The sequence below is a fragment of the Simochromis diagramma genome, unplaced genomic scaffold, assembly GCF_900408965.1.
Source record: "Simochromis diagramma unplaced genomic scaffold, fSimDia1.1 OVJJ01000107.1, whole genome shotgun sequence".
Classification (NCBI taxonomy): domain Eukaryota; kingdom Metazoa; phylum Chordata; class Actinopteri; order Cichliformes; family Cichlidae; genus Simochromis; species Simochromis diagramma.
The window spans coordinates 359,453-385,994 of NW_024387209.1; the positions used below are offsets into that span (position 1 = coordinate 359,453).

At 39.8% G+C, this 26,542-nt stretch overlaps 1 protein-coding gene across 1 annotated transcript; it reads left to right on the forward strand.

Annotated features, from left to right (window-relative positions):
* The first annotated feature begins 9,678 nt into the window (after positions 1–9,678).
* Positions 9,679–21,068, forward strand: LOC120746362. Its single transcript, XM_040051842.1, has 6 exons — positions 9,679–10,150; positions 11,502–11,583; positions 13,006–13,406; positions 19,280–19,378; positions 19,574–19,680; positions 20,379–21,068. The coding sequence occupies exons 1-6, from the start codon at positions 10,102–10,104 to the stop codon at positions 20,415–20,417; spliced, it is 777 nt and encodes a 258-aa protein (XP_039907776.1). The 5' UTR covers positions 9,679–10,101; the 3' UTR covers positions 20,418–21,068.
* The last annotated feature ends 5,474 nt before the right edge of the window (positions 21,069–26,542 follow it).

The following is a 26,542-nucleotide window of genomic DNA, read 5'->3' on the forward strand; positions in this document are numbered from 1 at the left end:
GATCTATCAGTTAAGAAGTCTAAGATCCAACCAACGAGATTAAAATTAAGTTTAAATTGGTTAAGAAGCTTGTCCACTAAAAGATGTGGCTGGATAGTATTAAAAGCAGAAGAAAAATCGATAAATAAAAGCCGAGCATGAGCTTTGGCGCCATCAAGATGGCGATAAAGGAAGTTCAACAGAGTGACCACTGCATCATCCACACCTCTACAAGGCCTGTATGCAAATTGATTCTCTTTATTATCTAAGTTTGGGACATTCTGTCAGGACTCCCTTGGCCAAGAAAATATCATCCTGGCTGTTAACTAGTTATAATATGTAAGCATGTTGCAAAACCGTCTGCGCTACTGCATCACATCACAATAATTCAATTCAGTTATAGCACTGATGAAGCTTTTGACCCTCAAAAACACAGAGTGCGAACTCTTTAATGAGCACACAGGAATTTGTATATAAAAATAATAAAAACAGCTTTATGTAATAATTTTATTCCTAACAGCAGTCATTTGAACATGTGAAGGGCATTTTGTACTGACAAACAGACTTTGAACAGTATTTGAAACTTAAAGGGATCATTTTGTTGCACTGGCACCTAGTTAAATTCAGCAATATTACCAGTAATTGTAGTAAAAAATATTGTAAATGGAGTAGTACCCCTGTAGTAGATGTAATAAAAGACTATGACTACTAGAGGTGACTATGTTAAGTTATAACCAGGATTATATGTAGTAGGAGCTGGAGTTTTCATAGCAGTACTGATTGCATAACGCAGAGTTGGATTTGTAATATCAGTCTCCCAAAAAGTTGATTCTATTCATCTGCTCATGTAGTACTTGATAGTACTACTACCACTATATGGGGGTGTGGTTCATGTTATATTAATGTTTCAGTACTTGAAGGTGACACTTTAATCACTGAAACACTGATACACTTTATAACTCACTTTATAACACACAATACACAACTAAACACACAACTTAGTTAGAAACAGGAAACAGTCAGGGCCCCAGCCAGGCTTGACAGGGGGAAATATATAGCAAAAGCCATTCAGTTTCCAAGCAAAGATCAGCTTCCACCTGCAGCTTCCACAAGCAAAAACAGCAGAGAAAATGAACATTGCCGCCCACAGTAGTGGAGGAGAGAAAACAATACACAAAATTGTCTGCATTGACTTACTGATCACAAACCAGTTTAAGTTCTATGGTTTCTTTCATTTAAAGTAAAACAGTGTTGTAATTGGTTTTGATGTGCATCACATTCAGCTGTGGGTCTTGGTTTGTGACATCATACTAACCCAAACTGTGGGCTGGATGTCAACATGTCCTATAAATTACTTGGTGTTTGAGGTTTCCTATCGCTGATCAGAGTCACCATTTAACTCATCAGAGCTGAGCTGTTTTCACACGACTCCGTCTTGTTGTGGATGCTGAAGCTGATCATGGTTCTCCTGTGGATGATCCTGTTGGTGCTTCTGCTCTGTGCAGAGGCCGAGAACGTGACCGAGGTCAGAGGAGAGCTGGGGACCAATGTCACTCTAACCTGCTCCAATCAGACATCAGACCCACTCTGGTACATGGAGATCCACAGTCAGTTCAGAGCAGGTATCAGCCGCAGATTTTCCTCAGCAGACTCTACCTACTGCTCTCCTGGTTTTGAAACCAAATTTTCAATCCTGGGAAGCAAAGTCGTGATTAAAAACTTGACAGCAGAGGACTGCAGGCTTTACTTCTGTGGCATCAAGAGAGGAGGCAGCATTCAGTTTGTGGAGACTTTTCGCCTTGTCTCAGGTAAGAACCACAGTTTATTTAACTTTACTGTTGTAGGATTAGTTATTCTTCAGGCCTATGATCCATTAGCAGTAAAGCATATTTTGAAAAGACTGATTGCATCTCAAACTTGGTGCAGAGGTGACACATGAATAATAGATAAAATGTCTACATTTGGATCATTTTTGTTTGTTGTGCCTATGTGAGGTGGTGGTTTGTGGCAGCGCTTATTTTTTGCAAAGGAAACCATAGGGTGCATGTAGAAACAGCTCCCTGCTCGGATTGGCCACGTCAAAAACAAAAATGCCCACTCCCCTTTTCGTACTATCAAAGTGACAGACTCATTGTCTCTTTGTACCATCAAAATATCTTGAACTTAAAACCAATGCATTGGGGAAGAATTGTGGTTAAAGTGAACATCCACCTGGTTTTATAGATGTCTCAGTCATCGATGCTGCCTGTGGGTCTTCTCAGTTTAGCTAACATCAGGCTGCAGATGTGTTATCACCAGAAGTTTCACTCTGTTCACTCCAATATATTGAAACCAGACAGTCTCTTCCAGAGGAGTGCACAGCTTGAGAGTAGCATCTCAGGTCCGGTTTATGTGGCCACATCTTTGTCTCTGCACTTACTCTAGAAAAAGGGAGCTGAACGGCAGGTGCAGCCGTGGGATTTTGGCCTCTTTGGTTATACCCATATTGAAAGGCTTTGAACAGAAAATATGTAAGACCACAATCTGTCTGAGTTTGTATCTGAAAGGTGACATCATCTAGTTTCTAAAAGAATAACCAAACTCTTAGTGCATTGCAAATGGAAGATATTTTCCTTTACCAGCCTATGACACACTCTCACAAGTTTATGTTTCATCTGTTGTGGTTTCACAAAAGGACATTGTCACCCACTGCTTGGTATCAGTTCTGTTTCCAGGAATAAATTATCTTAACTTTCTTTATGTTTCCATTTGGGGATGTAAATCAGGTACATGTGAATCTAAGACTAATTATACTACTTTCTTTAAAGAGGTAACTGAGACCTAATGAATGTTAAGCAGTTAAAATAAAAGGTAAGTGAAAATTCGATTCAAACAGCTGCCTTACCTTTTCTGCTCTAAATTTCTGTAAGGTGGCCTGAGTATACACATTTATCTCTCTATTGGGTGGATTTAAAATGTACAATTTGCTAAAATGCATTTGCCTCATTTTAATGCATTTTTTAATTAAGTTACAGTCTAAAGTCTCCATTGCCATTGTTTTTTTTAAGCATTCAGTATATTGAAATTATCTCAAACAAATCTTAATGATATCAACAAAGGAATAGACCGGCTGAGATGTAATGATCACAGATCATTTCTTGAGATTATGATGAAATTCAGTGACAGATGAAGTTAACTTTACTGAAGTGAAGTGGGTGGATCTAGATGTGTGCATTTAGGGTTATGACTGAAGTGGGCGCCAATGGGTTGTGGAGAATACGGTTGTAAAATGAGAGAGTGGAAAATACATTAATGGAATATATGCTGCATCTTCACACATTCCAGGCTGCAGGTATTTACCACAACTGCAGATGTAGTAAATACACAGCAGCAAGAGTATTGCAGGAAATAGTCTGTTTTCCTATTGTGAGGTAAAGTGTGCAGACAGGTCTTGTAGGCAGTTATTCTTTCTTCTTTCCTTCTGAGGTTAGGAAGGCCATAGTAGCAGGTAAGTGTCAGGGTTGCAAATGCAGGACCCAAATGCCAGACTCTTTCAATGAAAGCAGTGCGTTTATTTACAGTGCAAAAACAAAACACACGAGCTGTCTTCTGGGCGTGCTCCAAGTGAGTACGTGTCCCTGAATCCCGTGCAGTTTCTCCCCCAATGATGATGGTCCGTTTCTCCGCTCTGTCTCTCTGTTTCCTTGTGCTTGCTCATCCTTCCGTTTTCCCACACAACGATCCAGCGTCAAAGAGAGCTCAGCCACTCTCCTAAGTAGCTCCCTCCAGACGAGGCTGACCAGCTGAGGAGTGTGTTATTATCCTCCTCAGGTGTGGCAGTCTCCTGGCCTCTTGGCCAGCACTCACCAGACCTCACAGTGCCTGTAAACCGGCCTACCGGAAACACATACACCCACACACACACATACCCCTGCAAGCAGCGGTGCAAGCACAAAACAAAACACATGAGCTGAGTAAGCCTAACCCAGACCCAGGATGACCTGCGAGGATCGCCAGCCCGAAAAAAACCCCCCCATGATCTCTGGGTACACAGACCCAGGCCCATGACATTAAGTCTATGCAACTTTACACCTGAAGGATCCAGTCAGTCAAACACAGTATTAACCCAAATTGCACAGTACTGTCTGGAGATGGAAAAAGTTTCACTTCCTGTCAGGCTTGAGGTGTTTGTGGGTACAACACCCAAGTCATCATTTTCAGAAAGAAGTGTAGAGCTCTTGTCGGTCAACACCACAGAATGGAACCAAGATACAGCATGTCTCTAACAGACGCTACTTACTGCTCTTCTGATTTTGAAATCATGTTTTCAATCACAGGAAACAAACTCAAACTTCACAGCAGAAAACTGCAGGCTTGACTTCTGTTGTAGAAAAAGAAAAAAGGTATTTTGTTGCGACTTTCTCCCTCGTCTGTGTCTCCAAAACATTAAAAGAAAAAGCTTATTTGACTTAACCTAATGTTCAGGCTTTTTGATTATTTCTAGCAAATTGTTTTTATCTTGTTTTTATGTCCGGCCTCTTATTGTCTGTTGCACTAGCAAGTGCTAAAGTGAACATATGAGGAAATTAACTCATGTAGTAAGTTTCACAGGTCAAAATTGCTTTCTTTTTTGTATGTTATAAAGACTGTCCATTTTAAAGTTACTGTGTACTGGCTCTAAACACACCTCGAGATAAAGTGGTGATATGCACTGGAGTCCACCATATGACAGAAAAAGTAAGTAACGAGTTTATCAGGTGATAGTTTATCATTTCTGTTCTGTTTGAGATCTTGGTGTGTTGTTTAGATTTCACTTTTTATTTTGTTTTTTCCTTTTCACATTCACATTGCTAATGTTCTGCAGAACACGTGGATAGGTTTGGGAATGATAGGTTAGATTAAATCATAACCCTTTACAAGATTTACTCTATGCAATGAAAACTGACACTTACCCAGTACATTTAAATAGGACACAGAGAGTTCTTTTACTAGTATCTATATGTGATCTGAGAATCAGAAATGTCTAATTTTTCCAATAAATCTAATGAATACAAAAGCAAACCTTGTGGTTGTCTCTGACACCAGGATCTTTGTTGATCGACTGTGTTTTTCACTGGCCTCTTTGGTAAGATTAGTTTCAGAGGTTTCCACTTCACCATGAGTTACTTTGCCCATCATTACTTTAAGCTGCCATATTTTATTGACCTTCTCAGTCTCTGGTCCCCATATCACTGATAAAAAAGTCTCTTCCAGTGTCTACGGCTGTTCACTAACTCACTGTTTTGTGTCTTTTTAATGGCATTTTTATATTGTTAAGCACTTTGTGCAGCATTGTCTGTCTGGAAATGTGCTAAATAAATACATTTGACCTTGACCTTAAACGTTCAGGTTGCTTCACAGAAACTTTCTACGTCTTGTTTTCAGTGTCTACAAATCTTGCCAGTTTCACATAGTATTTCAATCTGGAGAGATTATTAGAAAGAATCTGGCAATTGTGGCTCAAGAGTTGGGCGTTCGTCTTGTAATCGGAAGGTTGCCGTTTCGAGCGCCGGCTCCGACAGTCTCGGTCGTTGTGTCCTTGGGCAAGACACTTCACCCGTTGCCTACTGGTGGTGGTCAGAGGGCCCGGTGGCACCAGTGTCTGGCAGCCTCGCCTCTGTCAGTGCGCCCCAGGGCGGCTGTGGCTATCACCAGTGTGTGAATGTGTGTGTGAATGGGTGGTTGATTGTGTATAGTGTAAAGCGCTTTGGGGTCCTTAGGACCTTAGTAAAGCGCTATACAAAATACAGACCATTTACAGACCAAAGAATAAAGAAGATTTACTGATGAACAGAATTTTGATAGAGTTATTTGGTGGTTAGACTCCGACGGCTCATCTCAGTGCAATAGAACCTCAGCTGTGAAAAGGATTAGACTGCGACCTAATCTTTGAAAAGTTTGTTGGAAATGTGAACAACTGGGTTTTACTACAGTACTTTGCAACAGTAAAAAAAACCTTGATGACTTGTAAACATAAATTTAAAATGTATTAATGTAATCTTTTTTCACATACTTTTTCTAGATGTCATTCTGCCTTCCAACAACCTACAGAACCACTGCAGACTGAGTCAGCTCATCATACCTCTTTCAGTTAATGCTGCCATAATTCTAGTATTTGGTGAGTTAGTTACGGTAAATAAGTTTAACTGGGCCATACTTGGTCCACAAACAGCTTCTGTCACACAGCCAATATTCACCAGAGCCAAAACATATTTAACTCCTGTGGAAGCCAAGATGGTAGCATGAGTAGTTCTTAAAGGTTAGAGATATTTCAAAAACAACAGTATAGTGTTGGACACACTTAACTTGAGACAAGATTGATGTTTCCCTTTCTGAATTAACTCTTGTAAGATATTTTTTGCAGCTGTACACAGAAACTAGTTTATCATCAGCATAAAGTTGGATCTCTGCATCATGAACAGTTCACTTCAGCGCTGTTCAGAGTTTAAAGATCAGATTTGTTCATTCGTCACGAGACGTCTTGTACTAATGTGAGTCTGAAGGTAAAGTGACCCAGTGATCTGTTGGCAGGGATTGTTTTTGTAACACTGTCTTTGAAGAGGAAAGGCTGCAGCAACCAGGGGGATAATGTTTCAGTTCAAATCTCTGATGAATCAGAGGTGGTTCAGGCTCCGGTAAGCAATTGCTGCTATTACTAAGAAATGAAATGGAACTGTGAGTGCTAATCTTACAAACTTGGAACATTTTGTTTTTGTTTTGTTTACTTTTGTTAACATTTTTTTTCATTAGTATATTCCCTTATTCCTGATTTCCTGTGCTTGTCTGTGCTTGTTCCTGAGATTACTACCTTGTTGTACTAATTCCTTCTGTTCTTTTTCAGCCAAGGGTGATCTACTCCCAACCCGAATGATGCCACTGAAAAAAATAAAATAAATTAATAGTCTTTACTGTAATAGTCTTTTTTAAGACGACTTTGTCTTGTTCTGGATCCTGAAGCTGATCGCGGTTTTTCTGTGGATCATGTTGGCGGTTCTGCTCTGCGCAGATGCAGAGAACATGACTGATATTCAAGGGGAGCTGAGGAGAGACTTCACTTTAACCTGATCCAGTGGGGCTTCAGATAGTGTTGAACCTAAAACCAACACTTGTGGAAACTTACAGACTTTTCTCTTAGTGTTTTACTTTAGTGTTTACTTCAACAACAACGTCAACATGTTTCCGCCACAGTTGTTCTTCAGACTCTATCTACTGCTTTTCAAATTTTGCAACCAACTTGTCAACCTTGGAAAACAGACTTGTCACTTTAGATTTCAGAGTAGAGGACTACGGGCTTTACTTGTGTGGCAGGAAAATAAATTATATAATGCATTTTGTGGACATTTTCTGACCAATATCAAGTAAGTACCAAAGGTTTTTGTTTATTTATTTATTTTGACTGTGTGGTGCCTTTCAAAGTTGAAGAGATGTTGTTTACTGATCCATTGTTGTCAGATTCTCTTTGAAAATGACATTTGACTTAAAAACCACAAATATTAATGTATTCATATCATCTTTAGGGAGAAAATAAATGGCTTCCATGTGGTGTTTCAGCAGCATTGTTAGACTTTTTTAATCTAGTTATGATGTGACACTCTATAGTCATGTGAATGTTTGGCATTGTGTTAAAAAAGAGAAAACGGCAAGCTTTCTGCACTTCCATGGTCACTTAACTGCAAGCTGTAGTTATGTAACCATGGAAGTGCATTTTGTATTACTGAGAGAGAGAGAGAGAGAGAGAGAGGGAGACAGAAAACCCTGTCAAGTTGGCATCTGAAAGCAGAGAAGGCTTCAGATTTTAAGGGTTCAGTTTACAACATTTCCACTGAGCAAAAGATGTGGTCATATTTTAACAGACGTTTTACAACACCACTAGCACATTCTTGGAAATGCAGACTTGCAGAAAGGGTAATACGGAGATCAAACTAAAAGTGTAAGGTGGAGTTGGATTTGTAGTATCAGTACCACCAGGTGGTGTAGATCATGCTGTTGGAGTTTTACAGTATTGGATCTGTGGAAAGACACTGGAAAAGTTACAAAAATGTACAAAAACGTTTCAGATATATCTATGTATCACAAAAATAGCACTTTCCCTGTTGATTGTGTAATGTTCTTATGCTACTCAGTAATCATGGTGGATAGATTTGTTTCACCAGACTAGAAAACTATATAAGCTACAGTTGTGTGAAAAAGTGCTTGCCCACTTACTGATTTCCTATTTTGTAATATTTTTGTCACACTTAAATATTTCAGATCATCAGACAAATTTAAATATCAGAATAATTTTTCAAATAAACAAGACACATCTTCTAAATGAAGGTGTTTGTTATCAAAGGGGAAAAATGTGTGGAAAAGCGATTTCCTGCTAGATGGTTGGGCCACCCTTAGCAGCAACAACTGCAATTAAGTGTTTGCGATAACTGGCAACTGTGTAGAAATGTTGGTACATTCATCTTTATATAATTGTTGTAATTCAGCCACACTAGAGTGTGTTTAAGCATGAGTGGAACTTTTTAAGGTCATAACACAGCATCTCAATCGGACACATTTAAGTGTGTAATCTGCCTCGTCTCTCACCCCTTTATGGATATGAACTGCCTCCCACTCTCATAGATCAGAACTTATGCTCTGGGGGGTCACACCATAAGTTTCTCCCCTTTTATGCTGATAGCAATGAATGGTGCAGAGGTATTTCTTGCAGCATGAGATGGTGCATTGTCTTGCATGAAGATGATTTCCTTGCAGAAAGCACGGTTCTTCTCTTTCTACCCTGGAAGAAAGTGATCAATCAGAAACTCCACATACTTTGCAGAGATCATTTTTACACCTTCAGGGATCCTAAAGGGGCCGACCAGCTGTCCCCCCGTGATTCTGACTCAAAACATGACTCCACCACCTCCTTGCTGACATCGCAGCCTTTTTGGAATATGGTTGCTGTCCACCAACTATCCACCAACCCTAACCCATCCATCTGGACCATCCAGGGTTGCACGGCACTCATCAGTGAACAAGACTGTTTGAAAATTAGACTTCATGTAGTTCTGGGTCCACTGCAGCCGTTTCTGCTTGTGAGCACTGGTTAGGGGTGGCCGAATAGAAGGCTTACACATAACTGCAAGTTTCTGGAGGATCCTACATCTTGACATTCACGGGGTTCCAGGCTCACCAACAGCTTCAAATATTTGTTTGCTGCTTTCTTAATGGCCTATTAGCAGCTGCTGTCTTAATCCGATGTATGTCTGACAGAAACCTTTGTCCAGGTGCCTTTATCTGCACGAACCCCGTGTGCTGTGAATCAGCAACAAATCTCTTAAAGGTACAATGATCACGCTTAAGTTTTTGTGAAATATTTAAGGTTTTCATTTCTTATCCAAGGTACTCAACTGTTTCACGCTTTTCAGCAGCAGAGAGATCCGGTTTCTTTCCCTTATTGTTTGAAAATGGTGGTCTGCTTAATAATGTGGAACATCCATCTTAATTAGTTTTTCCTTAAATAGGCTCATCTGGCAAAATAATGATCATAGGTGCCCGAGATTGATTTCAGTGATCCAAAGAGCCCTGAGGCACAATGCCATCCATGAGTTTAATTGAAAACATCTTTGTGACACTTAAATATAATTTACATAATGATTTGGGAGGTGGTGTAAACCTTGTGGACATTTTTTTGTTAAATGGTCACACCACTTCACTGTGTTATTTTATTACAGCTTAAATTCATCAGCCAACAGCAGAAAGCAGCTGAAAGGCTATGTATTAGCTCAGTAGTAATATCTTAGCTCCAACTAGAGCTGCACAAGTTTGACTTCCTGTGAGTCACTTTGTAATTTTGGAGGACTTTTTTATCAAGTGTGACATCAGATGAAATGACCACAGGAAACAGAAAACAGCGCTTCTCTGACAGTTATATCAGAACTGAGCTGCTTTTAGACGACTCCATCTCATTCTGGATGTTCGAGGAGATCTACAGTCAATTCAAAGCTCATATCAACTGTGGTCTTTTGTGTGATCTTCTTACTGCTCTCCTGATTTTGAAACCAATTTTTTAATCTTGGGAAACTTGTCACTGAAAACCTTTCAGGAGAGAACTGCAGGCTTTGTCTCTATGGCATGACGACAAACAGCAAACTTCACTTTGTGGACACTTTTCACTCAGTCAGTAAGTACAAAGTTTTTACTTTAAAGGTCTAAAAGTCAGTGATGCCTACACCACTGACACCAGTTACTGATAACCAGTTTCAATGTATAAAGTCATTTTAGTGAGCAATAATCTCATTTTCTCAGAGTGGGAGAAACGTTTCTCCCCAAAATAATACTGATAATAGTCACAGTGTACTGAGTACTTGTGTGCTGTGTTTAAGGATGAGGAGCATAATTTTCTGTTCATCTTCCCTTGGACTAAAAACTGACTTCCAGTTTCCAGGTTACATTTATGCATTTTTGGCCTTCTGTGGAACCGAATACTTCATAAATTTTGATTTTAATCTTTCTATAAATAGACTCAGACTAAAGTCCGAGTGGTACAGCAAATTTAGTGCTGATTAAGAAAACTACCACACTACAGATTGTGTGTCAACTATCATTTTTATTTAAGGTTTCAGAAGTTTTTTCTGCAAAAGCAACTTAGAGACACAAGATGGAGCCACTTGATCAGATCATCTTTGTTGAACAGCTGAAGCCCACCAGCTCTGGTGTTTGATTATTTAGAGTTTACTTCACACTACTTTAGACCTGCTGTTAGTTCTGCTAAACAAGATTTACTTATTGTCATTATGTTGCTATAACATAACAAAATTGCAGTGGTGCCCTCTGTGATAAAGTAAAAACAAAAAAAGATAAATGAAAAGATTAAAAAAAGATAAATGGAGAAGTCTGTAGAGTACAGTGACTGGATGTGAGTGTGCGTGCAGGGATACATTCCATACCGTCACTGTCATTATATTATGCTGCTATTCATACTGTCATTATATTAATGCTGCTACCCTGTATATATTGTACATACTATTGTTTGAGTACTTACGATTGTTTTTTTTTCTGTACTTTTTATATTTTACATTTATATTTATTATTGAAACTTGCACCAAGGGAGTGGCACTCCAATTTCGTTGTACTCTGTACAATGACAATAAAGGCTATTCTATTCTATTCTATTCTATTCTAGGGAGTCCATGAGCCTATGTAAGTGTGTCTGCAGGGCAGCAGAGCGAAAGGCAGATGGCTTTCACAAAGTTGGTATTTGTGGTTTGCTGTTTTATCAAAAAAAGCCAAAGCGAGCGTGTAAAGAAGGAAGTGTGGAACACTTCACCGTCAGTCACAGAGCTGAGCTACGACTCAGACTTGTTGTTGTTGCTGAAGCTGATCATTGTTCACCTGTGGATGGTTCTGCTCTGAGCAGAGGCAGAGGATGTGACCGAGGTCAAAGGGCAGCTGGAGACAGAAATTTCTTGCTTTTATTCATGATTTAAAATTTTCAGTTCATCTTAAACTTATCTCAGTTGTTCTGTCTCCAGGTATCACTTCATGCATTGACTCAGACCAGCAGCAGCAGAAGACCAGCCTTCCTGATTACTGCCCTCATTGTTTTCATAGTGGGTGGGTATCATTAGTAGAGTCAACAGCTACTCCAATACAGATATTTGCAGCATTCGCAGTTATGATACAAAGAAAATAAAACCTCTAGAATTCAAATATTTAACATATCGGCACAAAATAAAATTAAAGGTATTAAAATTAAGTAACTACAACCAAGATGAACAATAATACATCACTTATGACACTGTGGCATTATTGGTTTAACAAAAGCAAAACCAAACCGAACCATGTAGAAGCAGTGACATTAGTGTGGATGCTATTAGAGTATTTCTTCTTGTTTCCAGTTGTAAGAGCTGCTACTATTGCTAAAATCACAGCTGCTAACAAAACTAAAAATGAACCTATGAGATGTTAATGATGAAAGATGCACATAGCTGCTTTTGCGGTTGTTTGTGTTAAAGCTGTGAGGTCAGTACCTTTTTCTTTCTGTTTCAGAAAAAAACACCTGGTGTAATTTTGTACATCAGTGCATATTTAGTTTTTTTGAGATTTAGTCAAACACACATTATCAGCTCCTATTTGAGATCATAATAATGCATAAGAATGACAGTAATATTGTGTAATTCATCTGAATACTTTCACTGAAATTCCCACAGTATCATCAGTGATTGTCATAAAGAACAGAAATACATGTCGGAGAGTTTTCAGGTGCAACTGAATGAATGCATCATAACTCAGCTGTGTAGGAACCTATGAGTGTAGAATCACACCACCAATCCTGTGAATGCTGAATAACTGCTATAACCACATCACGTTTAAGCAGGTCTGTCTCTCTGCCTGTAGACACTGGTGCAGTCAAAGCCCAAACATCACAAGTGGATGTTCAGTTACCATAAATGCATATCACACATATTTCTCTCTCAGATATGATGAGGTGTTAAATCCTTAAATGAGGCAGATGTGCTAGTTGTAATGGAGTATTTTCAAAGATACTAGTTTCACAAAAAAATGATCTTCTTCATCATCATTATAAGGTAATGGTCAGAATCTGAATCTGTTAAGAACACTAACATTTATAAACAGGAAGGGAGGGCAAGACAGACTTTGATCACAGGAAAAGCAGGCTACAGCAGACAACAGCTGACTCAGTCATTAAGATAGTTTTATGATTGGTTCATTTGCTTTGCTTGCTTTAATGTTTTCTTGCTCAAGTACAAGTAAATGAAGTAGTTTTACTACTGTCAGTGGGAGCAGCAGAAGGAAGCAGCACAGAGGTGTTAGAGTCAGATTAACTTTAAAAGCAGTGTTAACCTGAACTGCACAGTGCTCACTGAAGGTTGAAAAGGTTTCATTTCCTCTGACACCTCTGAGGTGTCAGTGGTTTTTATTTTCTTCTTTTTTTTTTTTAATTCAGATGTGACATCAGCCAAACTCACCATGTAAAGTAGGAAGTACAGAGCACTTCTTTGTCTGTCCCATCAGAGCTGAGCTGCTTTCACACGACTCCGTCTTGTTGTGGATGCTGAAGCTGATCATGGTTCTCCTGTGGATGATCCTGTTGGTGCTTCTGCTCTGTGCAGAGGCCGAGAACGTGACCGAGGTCAGAGGAGAGCTGGGGACCAATGTCACTCTAACCTGCTCCAATCAGACATCAGAGATCCACTGGTACATGGAGATCCACAGTCAGTTCAGAGCATGTATCGGTCGCAGTTTTTCCTCAGCAGGCTCTACCTACTGCTCTCCTGGTTTTGAAACCAAATTTTCAATCCTGGGAAACAAACTCGTGATTAAAAGCTTGACAGCAGAGGACTGCAGGCTTTACTTCTGTGGCATCAAGAGAGATGGCAGCATTCAGTTTGTGGAGACTTTCCGCCTCGTCTCAAGTAAGTGCCAGAGTTTATTTAACTTTATTATTTATTGTTCAGGCCCCATGATCCGTTAGTGGTAAAGCATACTTTGAAAAACCTGACAGTGTCAAGTAAGTGGCAAAGTTTTTGTTTTGTTTTTTGTTTTACATTACGTCCTGTATGGAGTAACACAGTGTGAAGTAGCTTCATTCTGGCATCATGGGCTTTTTTTTTTTTTTTTTTTTTTTAATTGACTAATTTTAATTTTATTTGAACAGCTTTCTTTGCGTCTCGCTGGTGTTTAGGTCTGGATTTCTTTGCAGTACATTACATTTTGTATCAGCACATCTCAGAGTTAACATTCTGTTTGCCACTTTCTGAAATATTTTCCTCTATTTCTGTTGAATGTGAGGTCTTGTTGTGTGTATGAAAATACTGCATTATGTGGTTAGGTTATTTTTAAATATCAATATTTGTTCTCAACTCCGACCTGTATGGGTGTTAGTAAGTCCTAAAATTGGTGCCGCCGGTGCATCGAGCCACCTGGGGGGCTCTTCAACTGGTGGGGGAGATTGTCACATCTTGCAGGAGCTTTCCTCTCTTCAGGAACTCTCTCTGCAGGAGGGGGAGATACAGGAGAGGTGGAGGAAGATCTCAGCCTGGGCATCTATTGTCTCATGTAGTCTGGAAGATGAGTGGATGGTGGGGTGGGTGCAGTTTTCTCTGTGGTGGGGTTGGGTGGACTGTCCCGGGCTCTGTGGGGCCAGGAGGCGCTGCTGCACTGGGCCCCGGTCTGGATGAGCCTGGGCCCCTGTGAAGTAGTCAGACTCGAACGTTAAGGAAGGTGGTAGGGAAGCAGACTATGCAGACATTTTAGGTTTCCAAGGTGAGCAATTAATTTATTTCTACTCTACTCTACTCTACTCTACTCTACTCTACTCTACTCTACTCTACTCTACTCTACTCTACTCTACTCTACTCTACTCTACTCTACTCTACTCTACTCTACTCTACTCTACTCTACTCTACTCTACTCTACTCTACTCTACTCTACTCTACTCTACTCTACTCTACTCTACTCTACTCTACTCTACTCTACTCTACTCTACTCTACCTGGTAGAGACTGGCTTTAAATAGGGCCATCAATTTCCCTCCAATTGCCCAGCCAGTACCACTCACTCAACTGAGGGATCTAAAACTCTACTCAGGTTATCTAAAAACACAAAACCTCAACACACTTCTAATACGCACATTTACACAACTAAATGGCAGTATTAACAAAAGGAAAAAACATTCAACAAATCCCTTTAAACCTTAACACAAACCAAAGGGAAGCATCTCCCTGGAAAAAGAAACCCCTCCACTTGGTTTGACCTGATGATGTCATGTGTCACATGATCAGGACTTTAAAATGAGGAAATGCCAGGCGGGCGTTTCCCCACACCTGACCCTCATGATGACTGAAAAGACAAACAGCGTAAGTATGAACAAATGACTTAATCTGTAACATAATAAAGTATAAAGAAACATAACTTAGTATTTGTCTTAATTTGCAGAATGTTTGATTTGCCGGCAACAAAACACTTACACAAACAAACCCGGGATAGTGAGTGAAGCAATGTTACTTGACAAATAGCAAATCATAGCAAATACATAGAAACAGAATAATGTGTACAATGTGCAAAAAAAAAGGTAAACACATATGGGACAAATGGAGAGAATTACAACTGCTTCTCCACTTGGTCACAGCCCCCTTTCCCTGGCGGGTCGCGGAGTATGGGGGTGCCTACTGGGGTCAGCGGGGGAGCTGGCCCCAGGGAGGGGTCACTTGCCCCTCCCTTCCTTCCCTCCCCATCTCCAGCTGCCTCCCTCTTCCCGCTCCACCACAACCACCCACACATGCAGGGCCTTGGAGTAGGGGTATGTCACCAGGGTGCAGAGGAGGCTACCCCCCCTTGGCTGCCTCTGCCTCAATTTTATCCCACAACTTAGACATTCACATTACTCACACTCTCATTACACATACATATAGGATCTTGGGGGTGGGCACGATACACGGAATCCAAAGTACCATCAGGGTGTACACCTCACCCGTGGCGTCGTTGCCCACCTCTCAATTTTAAATACACGTAGACATTGAGGGCTAGCAGGAGGGACCATGCGCTTACCTGCTGCTCTCTGGCAGGTAGCTCCATGCCCTCCTGGGTTTTAAATGCATCTTAGAACACACATGCATCAACACTACAATGAGCGGGTGGAGGGAGGTTTGGAGTCTTCTCTCACCCCCATTCTCTGCGGCCTGCTTGAGCCGGGGGGCTAGGAGGAGGAGTTGGCCATCCGACTGGGGTCTGGAGTGTGGGGCCTCCCTGCTGCTGCGGAGTCGGGGCGGTCTGCCTCTCCCCACCGCAGGGAAAAGGGTAACACCACCTGGGTCTGGGTGCAGTTCCCCCCTCCAGGGGCAAGGGTACCTAGACCCGGTTCGTAGAGTACGCTTGGGGAGTGTGATCGTGTGTACAGCGTCTCTTTATGTCTGTCTCCACGTTGGTTGACTGTGGAGTAAGTGCATATGAGAGCATGAGGGTGGGAATGGATGTTTGTATCTGTGTGTGCCTGTATGTCTGTGTCTATATGTCAGGTTGGGTGTCAGACGCCACCTCTCTGGGGACATCTCAGGCCCTCCAAGGTTTGGAGGCCTATCTCCCCCCACCACCACTTCCCCTGCCAGTGGCGGACTCCCTCAGACATCGGTGCGTTGGTGGTTCTTTGTGTCCGGGGATGTGCGTCCAGGTACACACCGGCTCACTCCTTGGCGGCCGCTTATCGGGGCCTGGAGCCTGGGGCTCGCTCAGGCCACTTCGGAGGTGGGGTGCCCCCGGCCTCTCGGCCTGGGGCTTGGTCACTCAGGCACGGCTGGCTGCCGGCGGAGCTCACGGGCGCCCCCACCCCACACCCTCTAGCAGATCATTACATGAAGGAACCTTTTATTAAAAAAAAACAAGCGCGTCCATGCTCACAGGTGTACACACGGGTGATCACACCCACAAACTACACCCTTTTTGGCTCCTACCTCAAAGCACACTGTGTTCTGTTGATCTTATGTGCTGCACAATAATGTTTAATATTTAGTATTTACTGTCATATTCCCATATATCATTGTGATGTTGTTTATTCTATTACTCTTGTTCTCTTCTGCTTGTTGTCTTTTTTCTTTCTCAGCAGGTGATCCAGGTGATCAATATATGCATTTTTTTCCTTTTTTTTTTCTGCCCATTCTGTTGGTTTTTGTTTTTTGCCCTTCTCCCCCGTCCCTCTTCTCAGCTGTTTCTCTTTCCCTCTTTCTTTCTCCCCTTCTTTCCCCCAGTCAAGTCTGTCCCGTATTCAGTAAGTGAAAATAAAATAAACAATAAAAGGTGAATCAAATGGACCATTATGGCAAGGCTGGGATGGTCAATTTGGTAAAGTAAATCCGTTGGGCATCTTTCTTTGCCTTTAGACAATAATTCTGATGGCAAAAGAGCCAAACGGGACAGGCAAAAAAGAAAGAAAAAAAGAAAAGAGATCCGTTCACAGGATACAAACTACAGATTCCTAAAGCAGTAAATTGCAGCCAATCTCCTGAGATCATTTGTGTTAGCTGTTATCGTATTATGCTCAATACAAGGGGCTTGCTACTGTCTTCAAACAGATGTCAGAACTACTAGAGGATTGTGTCACTGATGTAACATAAGGGTTTAAAAATGACTGTTAAAGCAAGTGAACATATGAGCCTGGAGGAGCATTTCAGCCATGCGACTTGCCTTTTTCCCCTCTAAATAGGATGTTTGTCGTGTCCTTTTTTTGTCCTTGTTCCTTTTAAAGGTTAATTAGGGTCATTCACTTGTGGTTCCTTTAGTTCTGTGTTATTTAACCTCCCTGTGTGTTTGTGTGTGTCTGTTATTTGGAGTGTTGAGTTCTCAGTCATGTTCAAGTGAGTCTATGTTCTTTTGTTTGTTTGTTTGAACATTTGGACTTTTGCATTTAAGTTCTAGTTGCCGTCCATGTTTATTATTGTGTGATTAGTTTCCTTATTGTTTCTTTTATTCAGTGTAGCTCTCTCTGTGGTTATCCTCTAAGTTACTTCCTGTTCTACCTTGCTAGTTAGTTGTCACCTGTTTCTTGTGCCTAGTTTGTCTTTGCACCTTTATCCAAAACTTAGCAACAATACACTTTGTGGGTCCTCCCTCCTTTTACGCTCCAGACTGTGATAATGTTAGTCTTAAGCAAGGTTCTTTACACCTATTTGCACTGTAAGCTTCACAATATCTTATGTTCTCATGTAATGTGAGGGATCTGAACAATTTCATGAGCACATTTAACACTGTAAAGTCTAAGTACCTTAGCTAAGTATTCCTAACACTGTGCAACCAGGTAACATTATGAGAAAATTTTATTTTCTCATTTTTATTTATTTTATTTTATTATGACTTTGTTCTGTTTCTAAAAGCTAAAAAACACATTCATTCAGATGCAGTAAGGCCAAAGGTCAGGGTAACTGTCATTGATGGCGACCTCACAGAGTTAACTTTGTGAGAGTATAAATTAAAGACATATAAAGTCTAAACATTTTCTAGGATTTGATTTCTAAGATCTGGTTACCTCCCCTTGTTTCATTTGAGTTGATAATGTTTGGTGGGTGCAAAGGCAGAACACCGCTGAGCAGCACAAATGGGAATGGTTGTTGGTGATAAACAAGTGAGGGAACACGTTTTTACCAGCTGAGCATTTTATATCAGCTCTTTGAGGGAACAAGCCAGCAGGAAGCTGCGCTGAGTGAGCCGATTAAACAAATATTCTAAAAATTTTAATGTGCAGCTCTTTTGCATCTGTCTGTTACACTCAGCGGGTTAAATTTGGAACCAGTTCAGGGTCCAATTCATTTATTATGTAAGTGGAAAGGGTGCATCAATGGTAATATACACATGTGCATATGCATACGTAGCTGATGGTGTGGAAAAGTCATTTCCATTTTACTGTGCTTACCTTTTATGTTGATGAGAGAAAGTACTCATCAACATAGCTTTGAAGTGTCAACATCCAACAGTGTAGATGCTGCAGTCAGTGAACATATTGTAAATAAACACACATAATTATTCTAAAAAAAAAAAAAAAAAAAAAAAAGTAAGTCCTAAAATTAAACAAAATTCACTCATCTGGAAATTTTCTGAATCCACAGTTTATCACATCTACTACTTTTTTGTCTTTTCTAAGCTTTCCACTTTAAAGGTCAAAGTAGTTGATCTAAACATGTCTAACACTTGATTTGGTGACACTCACTTTCACCACAAATTCAAGGAAGCGTCTAGCATGCGATGTGTACACATAGCTATTTTCTCTCTTTTAAAAAACAAAAAGTAAATTCTCTCAAGGTGTCCTTGGTGTTGTTGGTGGTGATTGAGTCCACATTAGGACAGGAGATAATAAATAACGTAACAAGTTTACCAACCAAGAAGTTGTCTCGTGTTTGGATGCTGTGTCTTTGAATCTCACTGGTTAGTTTCATTTGCACCTTATCTGGTTACAAAAAAAAACTAAAAACCTGTTTAACTTTAAAAAAGATGGTGATTTAAAATAAAACACTTCACCATGCACACTTAAAAATGAAAACTTCCAGTGCACTGTGAGAATGACAATGAGACCTCTCAATCATCTGAACCTGATGAGCCAGAAAAACAAACATAACACGTACATATCCACTGCTTTACAAAACTGTTTGCTAACTATTGACGCTTATAGTTGATCACTTCTAAATAATAATAAAGTTCAAAAACAGTTTTAAAGTGTGAGCTTTAATCTAGTGAAAACGCAAAGAAAGGTCATGACTTGTGAATCTAACAGTTTCTCAGCTCATCTTTCCTCTGTTTTTTGTCAGATGTCACCCTAAACATCACCGACCCCCAAATCGACTGCAGACTCAGTCAGCTCATCATCATCTGTGTCTCTGTTGCTGTTGTCGTCTTTGTAATACTGGGTAAGTGAGCCATCATAGATAAGACACTTGAACAGACTCTCTACCAAATCTATAAGTGTTTATCTGAAGCCTGGTCATTTTTCTAATGAACATAATCACACTAAAGTAAAGTGACTGAGAAACATTTATCAGAAAGTCTACACATCTTGTGTAATTGTGAGTTTGATGGTGACGTGACTCAGTGATCTGTTGCAGGTGCTGTTTGTGCAGTGTTGTGTTTGAAGAGAAAATCCAGAAGGATCCAGAAGAATAATGTTTCACTTCACATCTATGAGAACACAGACACAATGAGGGCTGCGCAGGTAAACAAACCACTGCTCTCATCGATAAAACTGATACTGTGACCGCTAATGTTCAAAAACTAGTACTGTAGAAGACCTGATAGTACTAGTTAGTGTAGTAGTAATAGTTAAATCTAAAAGTAAATTGTGTAATAAAGATGCAAAAGAAATTTTATAACATTGATCCTTTTGCTTTTAACACCTCTGGTTAAAAATATGATTTTATAGAAATCTCTATGAGAAAATTAACCTGTTTTCGACCTATGAAATTATTCCTCACTTGATCTCTGAGCTCAGTTAACATTTGCCCGATGAGTTTACAGTGGTCACTTCTAGCTCCATTAAAAACAAACAAACAAAAACAGAGACAAGAGTGAAAATAATCACTTCAAGGTTTCAAAATGGGACAAATCAACATTTGAAGGACAAGCTAACAGTTGAGACCACTGGGTTTCTCCATTCAAACATATTCATACAGCATTTTTTTTGTCTCACTTAGTAATTGTTACATGTACACCCTGAGTGAAATGTGTACTCTCTGATATGTGGGCAGTTTAATGACGTATTGTATAAGCTGAGCCACATCCACCCTAATCTCTGATAACTGTTCTATGTTTGCTACTGCTAATACTACAGCAGCAACACTATCACTACCACTGTTTAAAGTTCCACCACTGTACTGCTTCTTCTCCGTACTCATTGCTTGTGTTTTATTTCAGAACAAGGTGATCCAGTCCCAACGGGCAAAAGCTCACTGAAAGACTTCTTTACCCGTAAGCTGAAAGATGTTGCTTTTGTGGACAATTTGAATTGTTTCACATTTAACCCCCAAAATACATTTTCATGCATTTTTGTCTACTGCAGGACATAAATTGACATTTTGTGTATTATAAGGATTGTAAGAAAACAGCTGCGTACTTATGATGTAAAACTTCATATAAAAATGTGATGTGCTTCAAGTGTCAGCTGGAACCCTTTGAACATGTGAAGTGCAGCTTAAGAGAGTCTGAAACCCTTTAAGCTAAAAATTGAAAGCATGTCTGAAACTTTAAGGGCTGCATCCACAAGGCACTAAGTGGATGTGGTAGCACTATTTATAACGGTATCACATGACTACCAATAGTGACTGAAGTACAAACATATATAATGTCAACAGCATATTGTATTTGTAGTAGCAGGTATAGAATTGCATGTAAACTGCTTAGCAATACATACATTAAAGACTATTTTTGCGGTTGTACTAAAAGCAGCTCTAATAAACAGGATTGTGGGTAATTGAAGTAGCATTTGTAGTTTTTAAAGCAGTATAATATTATGTATCTGTAAGTTAGCTAACAATTCTGTTAGCACAAATACTTCTTTTGTCCAACGCTTGTCTAAAAGTGTAAAAATAAAGCGTGAAAAAGGAAGTGATTTCCTGAGTTAATTATACACTTTCCTGAGAAACAACTACTCACACTGAGGCGGCTCTAAAGCCCAGTGGCCTCCTTTTCTGTTACTCCCTGGAAACTCAGTTAAATTAGCATTTCAGACTTTTTTAAAAGAATTACTGGAATACATGAATCATTCAGCTTTAACTGTTCATCTGCTTTTACCCACATTGTCCAGCAGCCTACCACACAATCAGACATCCTGATTCAAGATGTCTGTGTAGCCGATCTCTCATGCATCCACACAGGAAGTGATGCATCAGCCAGTGGCAATAGGTGATGAATAACTTTCCACCAGTTCAAGTAAGAATGAGCAAAAATAACTGGTGTTTAATTTGAAAGTTAGCGAGTGAAATTATTACAGATGAGAGTGAAATAAAGAATAGATTGACATGTGACATATGAGGAAATGCTTTACAGTGGGATGCAAAAGTTTGGGCAACCTTGGTAATAGTCATTGTTTTCCTGTATATATTGTTGGTTGTTACAATAAAAAGTTTCAGTTAAATATATCATATTGAACTACTCCACTAACTACACTACTCTGAAGCTACTCTTCAGAGAAAATTAAAAGAGGAGGGAAACTTACAATTGACCCCCTTAAATACTCTTTCTCATTATTGGATTCACCTGTGTATGTAGGTCAGGGGTCACTGAGCTTACCAAGCCAATTTGAGTTCCAATAATTACTTCTAAAGGTTTTGGAATCAATAAAATGACAACAGTGCCCAAATTTATGCACCTGCCTGATTTTGTTTAAACAATTATTGCACACTTTCTGTAAATTCAATAAACTTTATTTTACCCCTCAAATATCACTGTGTGTGTCTCCTATATCAGCGGTCCCCAACCCCCGGGCCTCGGACCGGTCCCGGTCCATGAGTCGTTTGGTACCGGGCCGGGAGAGTTGAGGCTCAGGTGTGAAATGTATGGTTTTCAAAAAAGGTTGGGGACCGCTGTCCTATATGATATATTTAACTGACATTTTCTATTGTAACGACCAATGATTAATACAGGAAAATAATGACTATTAACAAGGTTGCCCAAACTTTTGCATCCCACTGTACATGGTTACTTAGGCAACTGGATTCAATTTAGATAAATATGATTAAATTAAAGAAAATCAATGAAATCGATTGAACCCTTTTTTGAGTGGATGGATTGTAAAATTACACAGCTTCTGTGACATGTAAAAACGCTTTTGTGTCATTTCAATATTCATCTATTATTTATTAACTGGGAGGTTTTGACTTTGGTGTGATTGGAAAGAGCTTCATGCTTCCAGAATTAAAATCACCCCATCAAACAGATGTAGAACCAAAAACAAGTCTTCTTTCAAACAAACTGTACAAATGACAACACCTGAACATACCTGAAATAAATGAGTAAATTAATTTACAATCACACTGTATATATTTGTTTCAACATACAGGAAGAACACATGTTCTATAGCTACACTTGCCTGTAGGGGTCACTGCTGAGACATTTTAATAGGATTCCAATAAAAATAATAAGTCATTCTTTCCAAACAGATGTTTATTTCGTACATCACTCTGATATTTGACAAAGATTACTGAACTGACTTCATTAAAAATATTTTTCTCTCCCACTTGTTCCTCTTTCTGTGTCTCAGTGGACAAGCTACCACCGTCCAGTTGTGTTCCATTAATGCTCAAAATTAATAACACCTACATTGACTTTGTTAGTGTTAAATTCAACACATTGTCCCGTACAGGCAGTGCCATAATTAAAATTCATCACAAAGCAACAGAAAGTCTCTCATATTAACCCATCCAGCAGCGTTCACAGTGAAGGTCCACAAGTTGGACTTCCTGTGAGGTACTTGGTACTTGTGGTATTTTATCAGGTGTCATATCGGCTGAAGTCAGCATTTGGGACAGGAAGTGTAGAGGACGTCAGAGTCCATCAGAGCTGAGCTGCTTTCAGACGACTCCGTCTTGTTGTGAATGCTGAAGCTGATCATGGTTCTCCTGTGGATGATCCTGTTGGTGGTTCTGCTCTGTGCAGAGGCTGAGAAGGTGACCCAGGTCAGAGCAGGGCTGGGGTCAGAGGTCACTCTAACCTGCTCATATCAGACACCAGACATATACTGGTACATGGAGATCTACACCCAATTCAAAGTCAAGGCTTTTTACTTTAATACTGAAAACTACAGAAGCAAAGAAAAAGAAGAAAAACATTGACATATGTTTATGGTAACTAACAACCACTGATGAAGACTGTATCAATAAAGCAATAAATAAAGGAAGTTATTTCATGTGGGAAGTATACACACGTATCTATATATGCACCATCTATCTGTCAGATCATTTTGTTGTTCTTTTTTCACAGATTGCTCTCGTCCGCTGAGTCAGACCATCAGCAGCAGAGCAGCTCCACATCAGAGCATCAGCTCCTCATCATGTACCGCTCAGTCTTCGTCATTACTGCTGTCATATGTGGTTATTTATTCATTTAACATTAGTAGAGCCAACAGCTTCTGCTGCACAACTCAAACACATTAAGCACTGATCAATGTTTGTACAAATCAAATGAGTCATGCACACACAGGAGAAAACTCACCCCCAAAGTAAAGCAGGAAGTTACTAATCAAAGAGACAAACGCTAAGACACTCAAACGTCACACAGAAAAACAAACACACTGTCATGGTCCCCCTGTCTGCCCAGCCGGCCCCACAAGGCTACATGTGTTTTGTGTTGCTCTCTCTCTCTCCTTTGCCGCTCTGCCTGGGCGGAGCTCACTGCGGGCTCTCGCCCTTGGCCCACACACCTGTTCGCTGTTATGTGCCATTATGTGCCTACCATTTAAGGACGGGATGCAGACCTTCTCGTCGCTGGATGGTTGTGCGAGACATGTTAGTGATCCTCTCAGCTCTTCTGCGAGACTTGTGATTTTGTGTAACCTGCCTTTCCTGTGTGATAGTTTTCCTCCCGTGACCTTCTCGCTGTGTGGACATGTGTGTGTTGGAGTTCGGAGAAGAGAACAAGTGCAAGAGAGTTTTTCCGTGGACCTTGTCTTGGACCCTTGGAACCCCCGATTTCCCCCCCACTGTATATATTCTGCACTTGGTGTTGTAAATAAACTCTGTGTTTGGAACTGACAACCTGCTCTGCATTTGAGTCCCTGCAACCAATCGTGACACACAACAGGGAAGGAAAACAATATAAGCAAGAACCCTTAATAAACCATGAGCAAAATACTGATGGAAATTAACAGGCACTGAACTTAGGAACTAAATAAACAAGGTAATAAGGAAGGACATGAGAAAACAAGTTACCAATAAAACTAAAACCCAAACATAATGCAAAATAACCTTTCAAAGTCCAGGAATTCAAACTTCAGGGTGTAAGTCCCACCAGTACATCAAAGCTGACTCACCTTTATAACGTCAAGTTTATTTAAACCTTTCTGTAAACATAAATGCTTACTGTTGTGTTGTACAGACTAAACTAACCTATACAACAAAGTGGAGTTGAACTCCACAGAGTGTCCTATGAGTTAATATTTTGAGTATGTTATCTTTTTACAAAAAGTACATAAGTAAAAGTGCTTTTAACATGTGCTTCAAAGCTAGGTTTGACTGGGAAACTCAAAGCTCAAGTTTGGGATTCAGATCCTTTTTGTTCTTGTGTGACTGCTGTTACTTTTTCATTAACTTGTCTTCTTTGATTTGTTTCACTGTGAAACAGAAGCTCGAGTTCAGCGCGGCTTCTTGTTTGAGTTTTCTCTGCAGTAACTGTTTGGAGACCAAAGATGAAGACAAGTCAACGTTTATTTCTATAGCACGCTTTTACACAACCTTCACTAACACAAAAAAGTCCTAAATTAATTAATAAATATAAACATGATGATCATCTTTAACTCTGATGTTTATTAATTCAAATTATAATACTGCTGTGTAATATCGTTTACTAAATACATTAGAGCAGGTTTTAGATCTCACCCTGGGTCAACACACCTGAATCAAATGATTAGTTCATTACCAGGCCTCTGGAGAACTACAACACATGTTTATCATAATCAACCAGATTAAGTGTTTACTGGCAAATGACAGTGATGGCGGACATCATCATCACTATTCCAACAGTCCTCTCCACACAGACAAGCATAAACACACTCGACTATCACTAAATCAAATTTAACACATATTTGTAATGACACTAATTCAGTTTACAATAGGGCTCATTCGCTCGGTCAGTAGGTGGCGATATCCTCGTACACTGGGGAGTAAACGGCCATTTAACCAAACAGAAGAAGAAGAAAACCTCTGCACATGCCCAGTATTGAACTGGTAGGTATCATGGATTCATGCTTCTGAAATTAATATCACACAATCAAAATGATGCAAAAACAAAAAGAGATTGTCTTTCAAATCACAACACTTGAAAAACGTGTAATTCCTGTACTAAATATAAATAAATATTATTATCTACTATCACAGTTTATATATTTGTTCGATCATATGGGAAAACTATATGCTCTATCCATACACTCATACACTGCCTTCTCCTGCCTGTAGGGGTCACTGCTGAGATATTTAATAAAATTCCAATAAAAGTAATTCTTTGCAAAAACAGATTTATTTTATACATTGCATACTTTGCTCTGTATTAATTAAAAAAATAAATTAATCAGAAAGCAGCAGAAAGTCTCTCATATTAACCTATCCAGCAATGTTCAAAGTGAAGGTGCACAAGTTGGACTTCCTGTGAGGTACTTGATGCTTGTGGTATTTTATCAGGTGTCATATAGGCTGAAGTCAGCATTTGGGACAGGAAGTGTAGAGTACTAGAGAGTCCATCAGAGCTGAGCTGCTTTCAGACGACTCCATCTTGTTGTGGATGCTGAAGCTGATCATGGTTCTCCTGTGGATGATCCTATTGGTGGTTCTGCTCTGTGCAGAGGCCGAGAACGTGACCGAGGTCAGAGGAGAGCTGGGGACCAATGTCACTCTAACCTGCTCCAATCAGTCCCCAGACATATACTGGTACATGGAGATCTACACCCAATTCAAAGGATATATTGGACGCAGTCATTCTTCAAATGGCCCTCCTTTATACTCTCCTGGTTTTGAAACCAAATTTTCAATCCTGGGAAACAAACTTGTGATTAAAAACTTGACAGCAGAGGACTGCAGGCTTTACTTCTGTGGCATCAGAAAAAAGGACATTCATTTTATCAGCACGTTCCATGTTGTGTCATGTAAGCAGAAGTTTTTTCTTATTAAAAAAATTGTAAAGTTTGCTTTTGTAAGAAAGACTTGCAAAAATAATTTGATGAAATTCTGAAGTGATTCTTGTTGGATATTCACATGAGTATTTTAGAAAGTGACTGGAACAGCGTGCTAGTATCATCTCTTCCTGACTTCATCAAAGTTTCTGAATTTAACTTCTCCGTGTGTTTTTTGTATGTTTTAGATTCTCAGTTCATC